The sequence below is a fragment of the Rhinolophus sinicus genome, chromosome 17 (assembly GCF_057876585.1).
Source record: "Rhinolophus sinicus isolate RSI-liver-muscle chromosome 17, RSI-T2T, whole genome shotgun sequence".
Classification (NCBI taxonomy): domain Eukaryota; kingdom Metazoa; phylum Chordata; class Mammalia; order Chiroptera; family Rhinolophidae; genus Rhinolophus; species Rhinolophus sinicus.
In genome coordinates this window covers 35,955,104-35,973,362 of record NC_142517.1, presented here as the reverse complement: position 1 = coordinate 35,973,362, position 18,259 = coordinate 35,955,104, and the positions used below count along the sequence as shown (strand labels likewise).

General features: G+C 36.1%; 1 protein-coding gene across 14 annotated transcripts in view; it reads right to left on the bottom strand.

Annotated features, from left to right (window-relative positions):
• LOC109449436 (multiple epidermal growth factor-like domains protein 6) overlaps positions 1-18,259 on the bottom strand; it is a 717,515-nt gene that overhangs the window by 122,920 nt on the left and 576,336 nt on the right. For 13 of the 14 annotated variants that reach the window (XR_016019751.1, XR_012494689.2, XM_019735715.3 and 10 more), the window contains 3 exons: positions 17,859-17,987; positions 14,664-14,798; positions 10,918-11,049 (listed from right to left, as the gene is read on the bottom strand). Coding sequence is in view for 12 of the 14 variants with exons in the window: in XM_019735715.3 (XP_019591274.3) it covers positions 10,918-11,049; positions 14,664-14,798; positions 17,859-17,987 (396 nt within the window). In the remaining 2 variants the exon portion in view is untranslated. The remainder of the gene's footprint in view (positions 1-10,917; positions 11,050-14,663; positions 14,799-17,858; positions 17,988-18,259) is intronic. The other variant, XM_088794224.1, reaches the window with a different exon arrangement.

The window sequence follows — 18,259 nt, the reverse complement described above, 5'->3', positions numbered from 1 at the left end:
AAGTAACTGTTGATCTCATTCACTGGTTTCCCTTTCTCTATATTCCCCTAAATGTAGGGAATTTAGCTAGTTTCTGCTCATAGTCTTTTAAGCTTTCCCCTTTGGTGTCTTCTCCTCACTCATCTCATCCAAACCATCCCTATGTTGATGGTCTCACATCTACACTACTAGTTGAGATCGTCCCTTTGAGTTCTTAGGATTCGATTTTCCAACAAATCATTTTTCATGCTTGTCCTACTCAACACATCTCAAATTATGCATACTAAATAATTTTGAAATTTCAGTCATCTTTCATTTCCCACAACTATTCACTAAAACTTGCGACTTGGATTACAATCCTAATTCCCAACTTAGTAACCATGTGGCCTAAGAAAATACTTTACCTATCTGTGCCCTACTTTTCCTGCATGGAAATGGAAATAATAATACCCCACCAAGTTATCATGAGGATAAAACATTATTGACTAGCACATGGTGTAAAGCACAGTATAGGGAATATAGTCAATAAAATGGTAATACAGTGCTATGTGGGTACTAGACTTATCTGGGGAATTATTTCATAAATTATATAAATGTCTAACTACTATGCTGTACACCTGAGACTAATATAAAATAATACTGAATGTCAACTATAATTGAAAAATAAAAGAAATTTTAAAAATAAATAAAAGTGGCAGAAGATCTGAATAGACGTTTTCCCAAAGAAGACATACAGATGGCCAACAGGTACATGAAAAGACGCTCAATATCACTTATCATCAAGGAAATAAAAATCAAAAGCACAATGAGTTATCATCACCTCATATCTGTTAGAATGGCTATTATCCAAAGGACAAGAAAAAACAAGTGTTTGAAGAAGATGCAGAAGAAAGGGGACCGTTGGGGACTGTTGGTGGAAATGTAAATTGGTGCAGCCACTATGGGTAACAGTAGGGAGGAAGATTCCTTACAAAATTAAAAATAGAACTACTATATGACTCAGCAATTCTACTTCTGGGTATTTTCTGATGAAAATAAGAACACTAACTCAAAAAGATATATGCACTCCTATGTTCACTGCAGCATTATTTGTAATAACCAAGTTATGGAAACAACCTAAGTGTCCATTGATGGATGAACGGATAAAGAAAATGTGGTGTATATATATACAACAGAATATTATCCATCCATAAAAAGGAATGAAGTCTTGCTACTTTCCTACATAGAGTACCTTGAGTTCATTGTTTAAGTGAAATAAGTCAGACAAAGATGATACCTCTTATATGTGGGATATTGAAAAAAAACAATCAAACTGAAAAAAAATTATTGACTAGATAGCAGGATACAAAATGGAATTTTTTTGTTGTTTCAGATTTTGAAAAGAGACCTTAAATCAACCTGTGTTAGACAAATTGATTTATGTCTTGCTAAGGGAGTGTTAATCTAATTTTGTGATTCATAGCTGTTTAGTCACTCTGAGGGTATACAAGTGGTAAGGATTAAGTTTTAAATATTGGAAGAAATTTTCTTTAAGGAGAGATTTTTTTTAAGCATATCATTACCTGAGTATAGCTATGTGCTAAATGCCATTCCAAAGGTATATTGTGTATGAACCTATTTAATCCTCATAAGAACCTGATAAAAAAAAAGTCCTTTATTAGCCCTTTATTTTACAGATGACAAAACTAAGGCTAATTAAGAACTTCCCTAATGTAACAGAGAACCTAAGTGGAGAAGCCAGAATAGGAGGTCCAAGGTTGCAGAAATTAATTACTGTTCTAGATAGTTTCTTTGGAGTTGTCAGGGACTACTGCCTTCCTTCTCTCCTCTCCATGGAATGCTTTCCCTTCACCTTAAGCCAAGTATAGAGGGCTTTGAGGGAACCACTTTGAGAGCTTGATCTATGCCTCTGGAAAGCTGGAGACTCCTGAGCTGGTATCAGAATCACATTTGAAGAAGAGAGTCCAGAGAGCAGAATTCTACCAAAGGCAACGTACAGTAGCATCTTTCCTACAGGATACATGTCCGTCCCACAGAGGTCATCTTGGAAGGGGACCCAGGAAAAAAATGGTAGAGGACAAAATCAGGGTGAGGATAGAGTGAAGTGTCCACTTTTGAGCTTGAGGTAGGCCTGGGCTAGGCAAGGGAACAAGCTTTAAATTGATTTTGAAATTCGTTTCGATAAGGGGATTTTTAAGTAGATTATACAATAAAAATTGAGAGTGACTCCAAAAGTCATGGGATCTTTCTGGGGCCTCATTCAGAAGCAGGGAAAAATGAAGCAACAGTGAGGCTGAACAGAGCAGAGTATTACTTCCAAAAGTCAGGCTATGTTCTCTAATGTGACATCTGGGGCTTTTCACATTTTGACCCTTATTCTATCCCTTTTACCTTCATCTCCCATCCAAACCTAAATTCAGCCATACTCCAAGGAGAGGCAGGAAAGACATGTGTAGCATTTCACACCATTAGGTCTTTCACTGCTCATGTTAATCACGCTGCCTGCCATGGACTTCATACAAGCCCACCCCTCAAATCTGACTCATTCTATAAGGTTCATCTGCTATTCCATGAAGCCTTCAGGGATTCCCCCAAATAAGGTAGTCATAATTTCCAATCACACATCTATTATTTCATCCTCTTTCAAAATATAATTAAAATCAGTGGTTTATACATCTTTGTCATCCATTAAACTGTGAATGAATTTCTTGAGGTCAGGGCATTTTATCTTTTCTCGTATTCCATATAGTACTTAGCAAATGATATATACACCAAAGGCTCATAAATGATAAAATTAAAATTTAATGAGTGCTGTAAGCTGAGACCTTTCTCACTTTCAAAGCACTGCAAAATTCTCAGGGCAATCTACACCATGTGGATTTCAAAGGTGTAATACCTATTAACCTATTTAAGCCTCATAAGAATCTGATGAGATAGGTTCCTTTTTAATCACATTTAACAGATGAGGAAACTAAGGCAAAAATAAGTACTTAAGTAATATAACAGAGAGCCTAAGTGGCGAAGGATAGGTGATCAGGACTTACAAGGTCTTTGCTTGTAAAGGAAACAAGGGTATCTGGACACAATCATATCGAAAAGCAAATAAGAAAATACAGAGTTCTACATGTCATACTGTCCTTATATTTAAATACTAAGGAATTACAGTATTAGAATGCATGCATGTCAAACAAAAAAATAAGTATTTAGTCATAAGTAGATAAAGATTTCAAAACAGTGCACCCCACAATGAACCCAACTGCTGATGACACACAAAGGGTCTGTATGTGTGTGTGTGTGTGTGTGTGTGTGTGTGTGTGTGTGTGAAAGGTGTATATATTGGGAAGTAGAACTTTTTGATGAGTCCTTTTGTAGAAATAAGAATTTATTTTGTGCTCTGCCAGATATTCAATTCCGGGCTCTGGAAGCAAACAGCAAGAGTAATCACGGATTGCTATCGGAAGCTAGCCAGCTATATTTACCAACATACAAAGAGAATTTTAAACACAGTTAAGACTGGGTAGCCTTATAAAAACAAAAAAGGACTGAGACTATTCAGCATCTGCAGAATGCAACAAAAATTTCCTGATTGTTATTTATGTAAGATGAAGAACAGGACTTATAATCACCTTCTAATTAAAGCATCTGTTATCAGGCTCAGTCAAGTTGGACAGGCAGGTACACTGGCTAGTATCAAGGTCCCACTGAGAATTATTATTACGATGTGGTACAGCAGGCAGCTTAGACTGTGGAAATAGGTTGATCAAGCTGCACAGAGACAAAGAAAAAGCACCCTCCCTCCATCATTAAATTGAGCATAGGCTGCTGCGGCACTTGACATTTCAACCACACCCATAGCTGTATCAGTCACGCTTTTGAAACCTACAAATGTAGGGCCTAAAAGAAAACAACTTTAGTCAAACTTTTAGACCATTCAGTTTTTTCAGTGGAATCTTAATTGTCTCTATTTTCTTTACCTTTTACACCAGGCAGCTACAGTATTTCATATTAACAACTATTGTCTTAATTTATAGATATGTAGTGTTTGTATGAACTTTATTGATTATCTAGTCCCCGATTGCTAATTACATACAAGTTACCTTGCAAGTTAATCAAGTCTTCCTAGATTTAGTTTCCTCATTCATAAAATGGGTAAAAACCCAACTTAATTAGTTGTTCTGAAGACCAGATGAGAGAATTGATGAAAAAGACATAGCACAGTGAACACAAAATAGACACTCAATCTCTGTTCACATTAACTTCAAATAGCATATTACCATTATACAGCATATGCCTATATTTACCATGTAGTGTTATTTACTACACACTGAATTGTATATATTACGTAAATATTGCGTTTTCTATAGATTCTCTCCTTTAAGTTACAGAAACTAAGAGCCAGAAATACTTGTTCACTTTTCTAAAGTGGCTCTGCTATATTTAAAAGAAAAGATTGCATACATTGGAGGTGAGTACAGAAATAAATAATCTAGAATCTTGACAGGAAATGAATCTTGACAGGAATCATAAGAACATCATCATTGACTGATGTTGTTAGTCTTCTAATTCTTTGAAAAGTACTTTCATAAATGGAACAGAAACCAGTGAGGCTGTGGCGCTGAACATATAACTGCATCTTTCCTTCCTGGTTTGTCATTGATCTCATCTTAAAAGGCCTGACAATTCAATCCAGTTCTGTGTAGTCTGCTAAATATTTTTCAGTACCATAAACTCTCTGTTTCTTGTGTCTTTATTTACTTGGTGGATTATTTCTTTGAAACTTTAATCCCAAACTTCTTTACAAAATTGTCAAGAATGCTCTTGAATTGAATCTAGCATATCTTTAATAAGCATCCTTTGTATATCAAGAGCTGGGGAATAAAAAGAACAAACGATAGTTTTAATCATGTACAAATAGACAATTATAATACAATATGCTATGGAAGAAAGGGATTTAGATTTGTTTGTTTGTTTGTTAGTTTATATATATATATATATATCAGGAAATAAAAATCCCTGAAGAATTTTAAAGGGCAGTAAAAATTGAGGGGAAAAAATTATTAGTGGGAAGAATAAGAAAAATGGCACCACATTTTAAAATTTCATGGTGCTTGGGGGAATGACTGAAGTATATGAGGTATGTGTGAGAATAGTCAACATGATGTAAGGGACCAGTAGATGATGGCCCTTTAGTATCCAAAACTCTTCATGAAATTAAAGCCTTAGTGGGTTACTGAGGGTTTTAAACTAATGGTAGGATTGACTATTAAATTATTTTTATATAACATTTATTATATAATGTCTATTAAATTATTTTTAAAAATTTAATAGACGTTATATAAGGTGATAAGCATAGGGGAAAGAGCAGCTTTTGGGCCCCCTTCAATGGGTATGTGCCAAAAAATGACAGTTAATTCGGATATTAACTTTTTGAAAACATAGGAAGACAAATATCGTGCAGACCAGATCCACAACTTTTCAACTTAATGCCTTTATATCATGGCACCATGACTCCCTTCTGTTTCCACAGATGATGGGAATATGAAACTCAATGGTAATGACATAACCATCAATTCTCAACCATATCCCTTTTTAAAAACTGAATCTTCACAATAGCTTTTTGAAAGACCTGTCACTTCTGCAGTGTCGCCTCTATGTTGCACTTCCCTGTGGGAGCTGACATTTTGCTGATACTTCATCAGGCTGGACTGCCTGCTGAGAACCAGATTGGTAAGGGATATGCATCTCACTGCTGGAAAGGATGGGAGATGTATTATTTAAATACGATTTATTTTACAGCAACTTGAAAAATCAGATTTAGGGCTGCTGCAGAGAGGTTAGAAACATATTATTGCATGTCACCTCTTTGTGCTTAGTGATGGTGCTTAAAACTTTTAATTGTTCCTCAAATAGTTTGTTTTGTTTTATTTTGTTTTACATATACTCATTTTTCCTGCCTTGGATAACTGTCTTGTTTTTCACAACAATGTGTAGTTCACAACCATAGGTAGTTGGTTCCCTTAGATCTGAGTCAATACTGCAACTGCACGAATTCTAGAGAAAAGGAATGAAGAGGCTGTGTGTACACATAAAGCAATCCAACATTTTTTTGCTTGTTTTTTGAGTCTTGCATCAATTCAGCCAAACAATTGAATTTTGTTTTAAAAATAAAATAGGCTAACTAAATTGCAAATTTTTTGTTGCTTAGAACTATTTTTTGATTAATTCAACCAAAACAGTCAAACTAGTTATCTGTTTAAAAGAAGCAAACTAAAATGGACACCTGAAAAGTAATCATTCCTTAATATATAAAGAAAAAATAAAATTAAGAAATCATTCCTTGTCTTCAAAATACAATAGTTGCCAGCCCATGGTACACTGGATCTGTTACTAACAGCTTGGGAAAGCCAATTGTTAAATTTTCGGAAATTTTTGCCAGCCAGTACACATCACATTAGTTGCCTAAAATACTCCATGGTGGGTACCATCACAGTGTGGAAATTAGCAAATGCTACAAACCAGGGTTTTTACATTTCAGAGAACCAGTTGTTAAACATTTACCAGCTTACCTCTACAGAAGGTTTACACCTCTGTTCAGTATGGCTTTCATGATGTTTAATGATGTCTGATCATCATGATTTCATTATGATACATCTTTTCATGATGTTTGATTACATGATGTTTAAAGAATAAACTGTATTTGGAATTAGTATTTCCCTTTCAGTTTCTTCTCCCCCATTTTCTCTTATTTTCTTTCCTTCCATAGTGGAGGGACTTACTTTGTGTGTATATATATATATATATATATATATATAAACATGGCAGAATTCAGAGAAGTAATAACAAAATGACTGAGGGATAGCAAATGGAATTCCTGAAGAGAGGGAAATGAAGTGTTCAGAGGAAGCATTACAGGCATACCTTATTTTATTGTTCTTCCCTTTATTGTGCTTTGCAGATAATGCTTTCTTTTTTCTTTCTTTCCATTTTTTTTCTTTTTTTTACAAATTGAAGGTTTATGGCAAACCCGTGTCAAGCAAGTCTATAGGTTCCATTTTCCAATAGGCTCAGGCTCAGGTTAGCATTTTTTAATAATAAAGTATTTTTAAATTAAGGTATGCATATTTTTTAGACATAATACTATCGCATACTTAATAGACTACAGTATAGTGTAAACATAACTTTTATATGCACTGGGAAACCAAAATATTGTGTGACTTGCCTTATTGAGAAATTTGCTTTATTGCAAATTTGGTCTGGAACTGAACCTGTGATATCTCCAATGTATGCCTGTACTACATTCTTTTAGGTTTCTATTTGTTTTTGTTTTTTTTTAAGAGTTTTAATGGTACTGCCAAGCAATGCTCAATATCCACAAACTGTGAAACAGAAGAAAACAGTCTTAAATTTAAAAAGCAACGAGTTCAATTAAACTGAAGGAAAACATCTTCACTATTTGGGAACAGTTAAGTCTACCAGACAGTATGTTAAGAACAGACAACTACCTTACTTAGATATTTAGCCAACAAATGATCTGAAGGTGATTTATTATGCTCCATGATTGTTAAGGGGGGAAATGGTAAAGTAGTAAATATAGGAAAGACAAAAACATACAAAGAGAAAATATTATCACCCATAGTCCAACCATCTATAGATGGTCACTGCTAACAACTACTGCCCTTTCTATTACAATTTTCGATATGCACACATGGGCACATGTTCGTACAAATTGGATCATTTTTATATACATCGTTTAATGCCAATTTAATGTCAATTCTTCTGACATTACACATTCTTCAAAAACATAAATCTTAATCACCTCAGAATAGTCCACTGATGTGTTACAGAATTTGTTTAATCATTCTCCTATTGGGGGATATTTATTTATTTTGTATTTTATTATTAATTTTATAAATAATACTGGGTTAAAGAAAAATGTGGGACCACGTCTCAAATTACTTGGCAAAATGCCTCATATATAAAGCTAAACTGCCCTTCATAGAGATGGTATGTTCTTATCGAGGGTGTGGGAATGTCCATGAGGCCACAGCCACACCCACCTGCAACACTGTTTAGGGAATGGGAAAAAAATACAACCTATCACAATCCAGAGAGTTTTCTAGCACAGTGAAATAAAACCTTTTAAAACAAAACAAAAGAACGCTTTTTAATTTCCCCAAGTATTTGTATTTATAACTTCTGAAAATTGGAATTTTATATAAAGCTAATATCTTTAGAAATAGCTTTTTGGTTTCTCCTACCTCTAAAACACAGTACTTTGTGTAGCCTATAAATATTTTTACAGTTCATTATGCAGAGTAACTAGGTTTTAAAATTCTGTAAGCATGATAATTAGGATATTTAGAGAAATGTATGCTTTTCTTCAAACACAAGCCCCTTTTAAAATGCCACACATTCTTTGTGAAATATGCATGAAGCATTTTTAATGAGTCCTATCCTTTGGCTCAATTCATTTTATTAAATATCTTATTATGATGATTCTATCATTTGTGTTTGTGTCTGTGTGTATACAATCAGATAACAAATAGTATATAACATAAAAATTGAACTGGACTAGGAGTTAGGGAAAATTTTGCCTCTTCAATTCAATACATTATCTCATATATCAGATTGCCAACAAAATTAGGATACTACCGTGTTTCCCTGAAAATGAGACCTAGCTCTAATGCGTCTTTTGGAGCAAAAATTAATATAAGACCCGGTATTTTATTTTATTTTATTTTATTTTATATTATATTATATTATATTATATTATATTATATTATATTATATTTATTATATTATATTAGACCCAGTCTTATATTATATTAAAATAAGACTGGTTATTATATGAATTTTTGCTCCTAAAGACACATTAGAGATGATGGTCAGGCTAGGTCTTATTTTCGGGGAAACATGGTATTACTCGTCAACAAAAATCTCTCAAAACTATCATGATATAGTCTCCTAGAGTTTGAAATCCTAGCATGGAAGAGAGTTGTAACATAATTATTAAATAAATATTTTAAAGAATGAGCAGTTTATCTCTTTTCACTTGTTTTTCAATAGTCTATTTATATCACCTTGACAATTGGAACAGTATAAACTTTGTCACTATCTGCTTAATAATTATTCCATTAGTTGAGTTAAACAAAAGAAAATGTCACATCACTGTGGAAATAGCAAGTAGCTACCTTTGAATATGTAAATTCTTACCTTTAAGCTTTTTTATTTTTTTTTAAAGCAAACAAGTAGGTTAGTGATAGCCAACTACTGTCCAGCACACTTTTATACTGTTCGAAATGCTTGACAACGGTGCCAGAATGACAGTCCTAAAATAAGACCTACCTAGTTATATTCAGAAAAATAGTCAGTAAAAGACCTTGTCCTATTACTCTTGCTTGAGGGTTATCCTTAGGGGCAGTAATGCATTCCCCAAATGATCAGATGATTAGCTAAGTGCTAAATACTATCCTGGTGTTACATTTTATATTTATGTTTAAGTTTTTGGTTTTATTTCCTTGCTTTATAAAAAGCACTAAGCATGGACAGCTAATTCAGATCATTGTTCACAGCTCATAAAATCACAGACCATCACAAAAAACAGATTTTTTTTTTAAATTTATGGATACAACACAATTTAAAACAAAACAAAACAACTTTTATTTATTTAAGTGTGTTTTTCCAGGACCCAGCAGCTCCAAGTCAAGTAGTTGTTTCAATTTAGTTGTGGAGGGTGCAGCTCACAGTGGCCCATGTAGGGATCGAACCGGCAACCTTGTTAAGAGCACCACACTCTAACCAACTGAGCTAACCAGCCGCCCCACAAACAACAGATTTTTGCTAACATATATTAGACATTTTTTAAATAACAATGTAAAAATAATATTGTAATAACTATGTATGGTGTCAGATGGGCACTAGACTTATTGGGGTGATCACTTTCATAAGTTTCATAAATATCAATTCACTATGCTCTACAACTGAAACTAATGTATTATTGTATGTCAATTGTAATTGAAATTAAAAAAAAAATGTTATATAAAAACTACCATCATTATCATCCAGCCCATGGCTTTCCTCAAGTTTTCGTTACTCTGACCCACTGTGGATAGAGTATAGAAGGTAATAGAAGCAGAATTAACAGAGGTTATATAAGAATCACAAGAAGAAAAATAGATAGCAGAGTAGTAGTTCTACTCGCTCTTTGAAGCAGATTCATTTTAACTAATCACTTTTTATCAGTCTATAATCTGTTCCCACTCTGACAAGAATGATAAGTGCAGTTTAATAGATTCTTTAGAGTGCCTTTCAGTAGAACTTTAAATACTATGGTAGACTGGTTCCAAAGATAGCTGCAACCATATCTCCCAGCTTGCAGGTCTTTTGCAATGAGATTTTGCTACTCTTCTCATCAGGAGGTAGAATCTCTTTTTCCTCCCCTTGTATTTGGCTGGACATATGATTTGCTTTAACCAACAGAATGTGGCAGAAGTGACGATGTGTGGCTCCTGGAGTTAGGCTTTTTGACCTATTATGGCATCTGCTTTCAACACGTTTGGGACACTCCTTCTTGGACTGTTGTCTTGATACTGTCATGCTATTAGAAGCCCAAACTGACCTTGTGGAAACGCGATGTTCGGGGAAGGTGAGGTCCCCTGGTTGACAAGCCCAGTAAAGCCCATTTCCCAGCTGATCCCCTAGCTGGAAGCGTCACAAGTGACACCAGGTGAGACCAACAGAAGCCTCTCAGCAACCCACAGGATCAAAAGAATAAATCATTGTTTTAAGCCACAGAGTACTGGCATGATTTGTTATACAACAATAGATAATTTAAAGATGTACACTAATGTAATATCTCATAGAGCAGTTAGAAAAATCAAGCATTCATAAAGCTAATTATTGACTTTCTTGGTTACCTTGCCTAGGTTAATGACTTACGTTTGGTACAGGCTTTTCCTGTGTAACCAGGGGGACAGTCACAATTTCCAGTTTTTTTGTTGCACTGACCTCCATTCTCACAGGGTCCACAGGAAAACTGGCACTCTGGTCCCCAGAGGCTATCAGGGCAGGCTTGTAAAATAAAAAGAGAAAGAAAGGAGCTAAGACTTTGAATAAATCTCAAGTTGGTCCCAGCTTTCTGCTTGACTGAGTTGGAAAAGTGTTGTGTGTGTGTGTGTGTGTGTGTGTGTGTGTGTGTGTGTGGTGTGTACATGTGTACCACTGAGCTGCAAAGAAAGAAACATTTGAGTAGCCTCTAAGGATTTATAGCACTTCCAAAAATATTCCCTGAAGAAATCAACATGATGTTGTATCTTGTCACTTTGGAAACACAGATACAGAGGTTGGCTCTTTGCTGAAAATATGGTTGTTCAGAGAGTAACAATGGAAGCAATTTAGATGTATGTCTTTGGAGGAAGTTGCACAGAACAAAACCTGAAAATGAGATGTAATTTGTAAAGGATGATTAGGAGGTGCGGTGCTTGGGAAGCTGTCCCCAAATGGTTGTCTGAATCCTGTTCTCCTAGTCTTTGCTTCTTTTGTAGCCAGAATAATCAACCCAGAGGTTTGCAATTTGTGTATTATATAAGAGTATACAATGTAGAAAGTGGAGAAAGAGGAAATGTGTGCTGCTTTGTTGGATGTCCTTTGAAATGGAAAACGATAGCTGATGCTGCAGGGACCACTAAGTGCTTGGTTAGAGGTTTCAGCACATGTCCTACCAACGAAACCACTGGAATTAGCAACCTGGTGGAAAGTAGTCTTTTACACAGGAAAACAGTGAAACTTTCCTAAACATATGACAATTGTGAAAAGTTACGTCAAACCAAGGTGGGCTGTGAAGTATCTTCACGTCCTGAGCAGAGTTTTACTGAATAACAGAATTATTAAATTTTCTGGGATGTTTATATCATTCCTGGCTCTTACCTGTTGATCACGTACTCTGTACCAAACACTTTACCTAAGTTAGCTCATATTTTCATAAAAATTACTGTATGACATAAGCAACTTTATCTCCATTTTACATAAGAAACTGAGGTTTGGAGAAGTTAAGTGACTTATTCTGGGTCACACAACAAATAAGGAGCAAAGTTAGGATATGAACCCAGATCTTCTGGCCTCTAAAACTGGTACTCTTAGGCACTCCACCAAACTTCTGCTAAATACAAGGTACTCTGCACCTTCAAGTCAATTAACCTACTCTTAGAGATCCACCAGAGTTCAAAATTTGAAGTTTATCCAATGTGGAACTACTGTAACAAAAATCTGTCCTTATTATGATGGCATGAGGGTTGATTAGGCCTCCTTACATGGACCCAAGGGGTTTGCTGTGCCAGAGCATTCCACATGCAGAGGTGCCTGCAACTGGGGTCCAAAATACCCCAGGCAACAATCTACTCAAAACAAAAAACACTGGCTGTATTTATTTATTTTTTATCCTCACTCTCTTTTTTGCTATTGCATAGATTAGTGTAGAAACCAGCTCTTCTACTCTTAAAAGTCATTGCTGATGGGCTAAAAAGTCCTGGTGCTGATTGTCAAGAGCACTGTTCATTAGTGCCATTGAAACAATTTGCGCTCTTTAATTAACTATTCATCTGCAATCTAGACACAGGTCTAGAGTCAAGACTTTTAAAGATATGTCTGGCTGTAGGAGCACTTGGGCTACTTCACTCCTTTCAAAAAGAGAGAAAAACAGTCCTGATTTTCATCACGCACAACTCTTGGAGAGCTCTTTTTGCCTTGATTTCAGCTGTCAATCATGGCGGTCCCATTCACCCACTCTGGTCTGATTCATAATTTCATTTTGTGGTTAGACAAAACTATCAGAATTGAACAAAGTTATCTGATTGAAAAATAATATGTTTTCCAGAGATTATGGTGACCTCTCTATTTTGCTGATTTACATATACTTTAAATTCATTTTCCTTCACAGTGGGAATCTTAAGCCTTTCCAATATAGTACATTCAGCCACTGCTTTAAGAAAATGTTATCAGAATAAATTAAATTTACCCAGGTGTGTGTATATGGTCTTGTCTCTTCATTCGTTGACTTTCAGGGCATCACTTCTCTAGTGGGGAAATGAATAAGGGGCCCACTCTAGTCTTAAAAATTGTTTGAAGCAGGGGGAGATTTAGAGATTGGCATGGGACCCACTCTCATACCATATAGAACTCATTCGTGTACTGTCAGCCTTCTGTTTCCCCAAACTCTTTACCCATTGCTTAGAAAGTCACAATCCAGTTCCCTAAATAGCCCTCTCTCCACGAAATCTAGTCGGACATTGTTGCTCAGACTCCAGTTCCACATTTACAGAACAACCTGGAAGGCTCTTACTCCCTTTTAGTTAGCTCTGACAAGCCCTGCAGACTTTCCGAAGATGACAATGCAAGGCAACGTGTAAATACATGAGGGCCAAAGACAACCCTCAAACCCAGGGCGTGTCTCTGTGAGCGGACCCAACAGTATGACAGCTTCCTATCAAATCTATTAAATCTCCTGATTTTAAACAAGATTGTCCTTTGGAGGACTGCAAAGGTAAAAAGTTCACTTCCTGTTAGTTATGATCATTTTATTTGTTATATGTTCAGTTGTTCTATGTATTAAAGAGACAAAACACTGTGACAATTTCCCCTGAATAAAATAGTAACAAGTGCTTAATTCATAATATACAGTAACATGAGAAAATGTATAAAGAATAAAATTAAAGATTTGCATTTATATAGTCATTTAAGAACATTCTTATTGAGTAACTCCTGTATGTCAGGATTGTTCTAGGATTTTGGGGGATACTTTGGTGAACAAAATGAACAGATCTCTTTCCCCCATAGAGCTTAGCTTCTAGCAGGAAAGACATATCTAATAAATATTAGACATGATAATAATTAGAGTATATGGTATGTTAGAAGATAATGTGCACTTTGGAAAAAACAGTTCAAGAAGACATTAAAGTTGAAATTTTAAGTAGTGCAATACTGACAAGGTTCAGTGAAAAGGTGGCATAAGACTTTTTAAACGTGTCAAAGACTCATGTAGATATTTGGGGAGAAGATTTTCATAAGTCCACCAAGGAGAGACAGCCATTACTAGCATCTGGAATACCTTTTACCAAATTTTATATCCATGTACACACATATATATCTATACATGTTACTTATAATTAGAATTATGCTATCCATAAACTTTTATATTTATAGGTTTATAAAAACATTTATGTAACATTTAGAAATTTGACAAAGGACCACATTGATAATTATATTTGAATTTTCCAAAATTTTTCCATGGTTAAAATCTTTGAATTGTATTTGTTTGAATGATCTGTCTTTAGATATAAAGAAAACAATTTTTTTAACTCTGAAAGCTAGCAGTGGCCCTTGGTTGATTCGGTCAACTCAAAGAAGTCATTAGCCAGATTTAGTCTTCTTAAGAGAAGATTCTCTGCAATGTGATCTTTCTTCCCTTGCTCAAGCCAGCAAGGGGATAGCTAAAAGCAGAGGCGGAGATGACAAGGTTAAATAACTTTATTGCCCTGTGTCTCAGTTTCCTCACCTGCAAACAGGGGGTTAATAAAGCTTACCCATCTCCTGAGGACACTAGTGGATTAAATAATTAGTGATCATATGGTAGTGAACAAAGGCTGAGCATTGTTATTAGAGAAGAAAGAAAATTTATCATTAGATTGTACCTTTCTGGCATCGGTTTCCTTGGTAACCAGCTTTGCAGGTGCAACTGCCATTTTTGGCATTGCATTCCAGGGTGTTCTCCTCCACACACTGACATTCGGAAGAGCAGCCAGCCCCGTAGACCCCCTTGGGACAGTCTGAAAGCAGATTGAGGCAAACTCATCACCTGAAAACCACACTTTGCTTTTTTTTTTTTTCCCCACATTGTTAGTGCACAGTCATGTAGTTCTGTAGGGCCTGATTATGGGGAAAACAAGGGGATCATCCTGACTGCCAAAAAACAAAAAACAAAAATCAGGAAAACAAATGTCTTTCAAATCAGGCAATTCATTTGCTTTTTGGCAACTTGACGTGAACAGTGAAGCCTGAACTATTTAAAAGGCTTTGGTGCTTCCGGGAGAGAAATTGCTTCTCAATGTGCTCCATTGGTGCCTGTAGTTAGTAATCGGCTCCGAGGACTCCGGGAAGGCCTGCCAGGCCCCATATTCATCCTGCCACAGCATGGAGATGATGGACAAGCATTGATGTGAAAGCTCACCATTGTTTTCCTTCCCTTTCATTGTATAGTAATTGGAAATCATTTTACATCTCAGAGCTAACACAGAACTTTCCTCAGGACAGCAGCACTATCTTGGCCACATCTTTGGAGCTTGCCTTTCCCTCATTATTTTCCTCATGCCTTTGAGTTGTAGGAAGGGTAGTTAGCACAGGAATTCTAATTTGAAAAAAGCCCCACCTTTGCATTTAGGGAAACCTACCCTTAGTTTTCTCTTTCGGAGTTACTTGCGGTCATTTAATTCCCGATCTAAAATATACCTCTGACAATTTTTTCTCCCCCTCACAGATGCCCAAGGGACTTACCAAATGGAAGATCCTTCAAGTACCCTCCAGGCTCGAGGTAATTGCATTGTATGCCTACATAGGCTTTGCCAAGAAAGCTGCTTTTAGAGAACAAAATAAGCCATTTGACTTTCTGGTGAATGGAAATTATTAACATCTGCTAATATCTGCGATTATTAGCAGAGATAATTTAAAGTGGTGGTTATAGTGCCCTCCTGTAGGGTGATTCTTGCCTCTGCCAGGGATAGACAGATTATCCCCGAAGCAGAACATAATATGAACAGGGCCCCTATTTGCTGTTAATGTTATCCTATTTGGATGACAAATTTTACTATTCCTTTTTTATCTTTCCTATGGCTCCCAAGTTTTGAGTCCTTTCCCAGACCCACTAAGCCCCCAGGTCTCCCAGAGACATTATCTCCTATGGTATGGGCCTCTTTTTGTTCATTCAAGAACACTCACTTTCCTGGATTGACTTCCATGCTCTCACTCTCTCTTGTTTAGCACGTAGATGAGTGGTTCCGAGTGGAACTCAGGCACAATGGAATGCTTAAATGTGACAACTGAGTATATTAAAGACATATAACAGTGGAAATATGCTTAGGATTGAAAAAGGAAAAGTGGAAGAAGTAACCTCTTTTGTCAATTCAGTGTCAATTCAGGGTTTGTTATGCATGGAAATGTGTCCTCCAAAAATTCATGTTGAAGCCCTACCCCCCAGTAGCTCAAAAGGTGACCTTATTTGGAAATTGTGTTGTTGCCAATATAATTAGTTAAAATGAGATCATACTGTAACAGGATGGGCCTCTAATCTGATATAACCAGTGCCTTTATAAATAGGGGAAATGTGGACACAAAGACACTGACACAGAAAATGTCATGCAAAGACTGGAGTTACGGCGTCACAAGCCAAAACGACCGGAAGCTAGGAGAGGAGCCTGGAATTAATCCTCCTCTAGGCCTTCAGAGGGAGCATGGCTTGCTATCACCTTGATCCCAGAATTCCAGCTTCCAGAACTGTGAGGCAATAGATTTCTGTTATTTAAGGCACTTGGTTTGTGGCACTTTTTAATGACAGAAAGCTAATATAGGATTGCAAACTCAAGCTTCTCAGAGCCAGGTAGGTGGCATTAATAAATGAAGCCTCAAGTCTAAGCAATAAGAGTCCTGAAGAACTGTAATGTATATGTTTTTTCTAAAGATGGTCCCATTCAAAATGGTATCATCACTACCACCACCACCTGCTCTTTAAATATGTGACCAGATGAGTTATGATTTAAGTGCTTTTTACAAAACATCTGGTATTGCCTTATAAAATATTCAAAAGTTATTGAAAAAATGGGGTGTATCTTGTTGTCCTAGAGAAACAATAGTAGAAATGGTGCTATCTTTGTTTCTAGGTGAGTTTTCTTTTTTTGGCACGTTCTAAGAGGTATATGATGTTCTGGAACATACCATGTGCACCTGCATTGTTCACATTTAGCCACGCCTTCTCCCCTTCTCTTCCATTTTGCTTACCCAAGTCTAACCTTTCCTCATGATTCAGGTTCAACTTTCCATGATGTCTTCACTGGCTCTCTTTTAGGAATATTTACAATATACTGTGATTTCTAGGGGCATTCCTTTTATAAAATAGGCAAGACCCATGGACATTCAACTAAGAACTAAAAATGCAATAGAAATCTCTAAAAAGTCTCTGCTATTAAGAAATAGGTTGTAGTCCTACTGAGGTTCACTCAGGAAGGATTTTCAGAGGAGGGCATGTGGAACAGATAGAGGACCAGGGTGGAGATTGTTTCAGGCTCACAGGTGCTTGCACACAGCTTTGAGACAGAATGGTGGGCATCTAGAGGTGTCTTACTGGGAGAAATCCTAAATGTTACTGATGGGCTGAATAGTCTGTTGGTGATTGTGTTTTCTCACACATTTTGCAAAATGTGAGTGATGGCCAAAATGCAAAATGAAGAGCCTGTTTTAGAAATTTTAGGGAACGATATTGCAAAGTATAAGAACCCCGAAATAAAAGAGACTTATTCTGGGCCTTTGATATTCAAGTCCTATAAAGTGTCAAATCTCCTTTTAAATGAACTATTAATAATCCCCTCTCATTAGTTGAGGTAAACACTAACTAGAAATAAATGTAAATAATTCAGAAATATTTTTCTTTCATTCATCAAAATCTAGATTCTATAATATAAGGAGGCTAAAAAAAGACTAGAACATAAATCAACATACATATGATATGACCACATAAAATGTATTATGGTTTTTACTCTCTTCCTTTGTTAACATATTTTTGGTACTTTTCTGAGCATCCTTGCTTCACACAGAGAGCAAATTTAGTGCCTGTGACTTACTCAAATGACAAAACCTCCCATAGCGCCCTGGCTCACACACACAGACGCCATACACCCTGTGGCAATGGCCACTGTTGGCACAGTTACATTCCCTTTTGCAGTTCTTTCCAAAGAATCCTTTTGGGCATCCTAGAGGGCGGAAGGACAAACAAAGCATATATTAACCCACATGCAAAACTTGCTAGAGCTGTTGCTACATGAAATAAGGACCTTGCAAAAGGTAAGGTGTTTCCAATCTGATTGGACTGAGGCAAGAAAGATCTTTTAAAAACCACAAATATGATTTTATACTCTCTGTCTAAAATTCTACAATGACTTGCCATTGCTGTCAGGTTAAACTCCAAACTTAACAAGTCCTATGATCTTCTGCATTGGAGGACTGCATGTGGCACTGATATCTC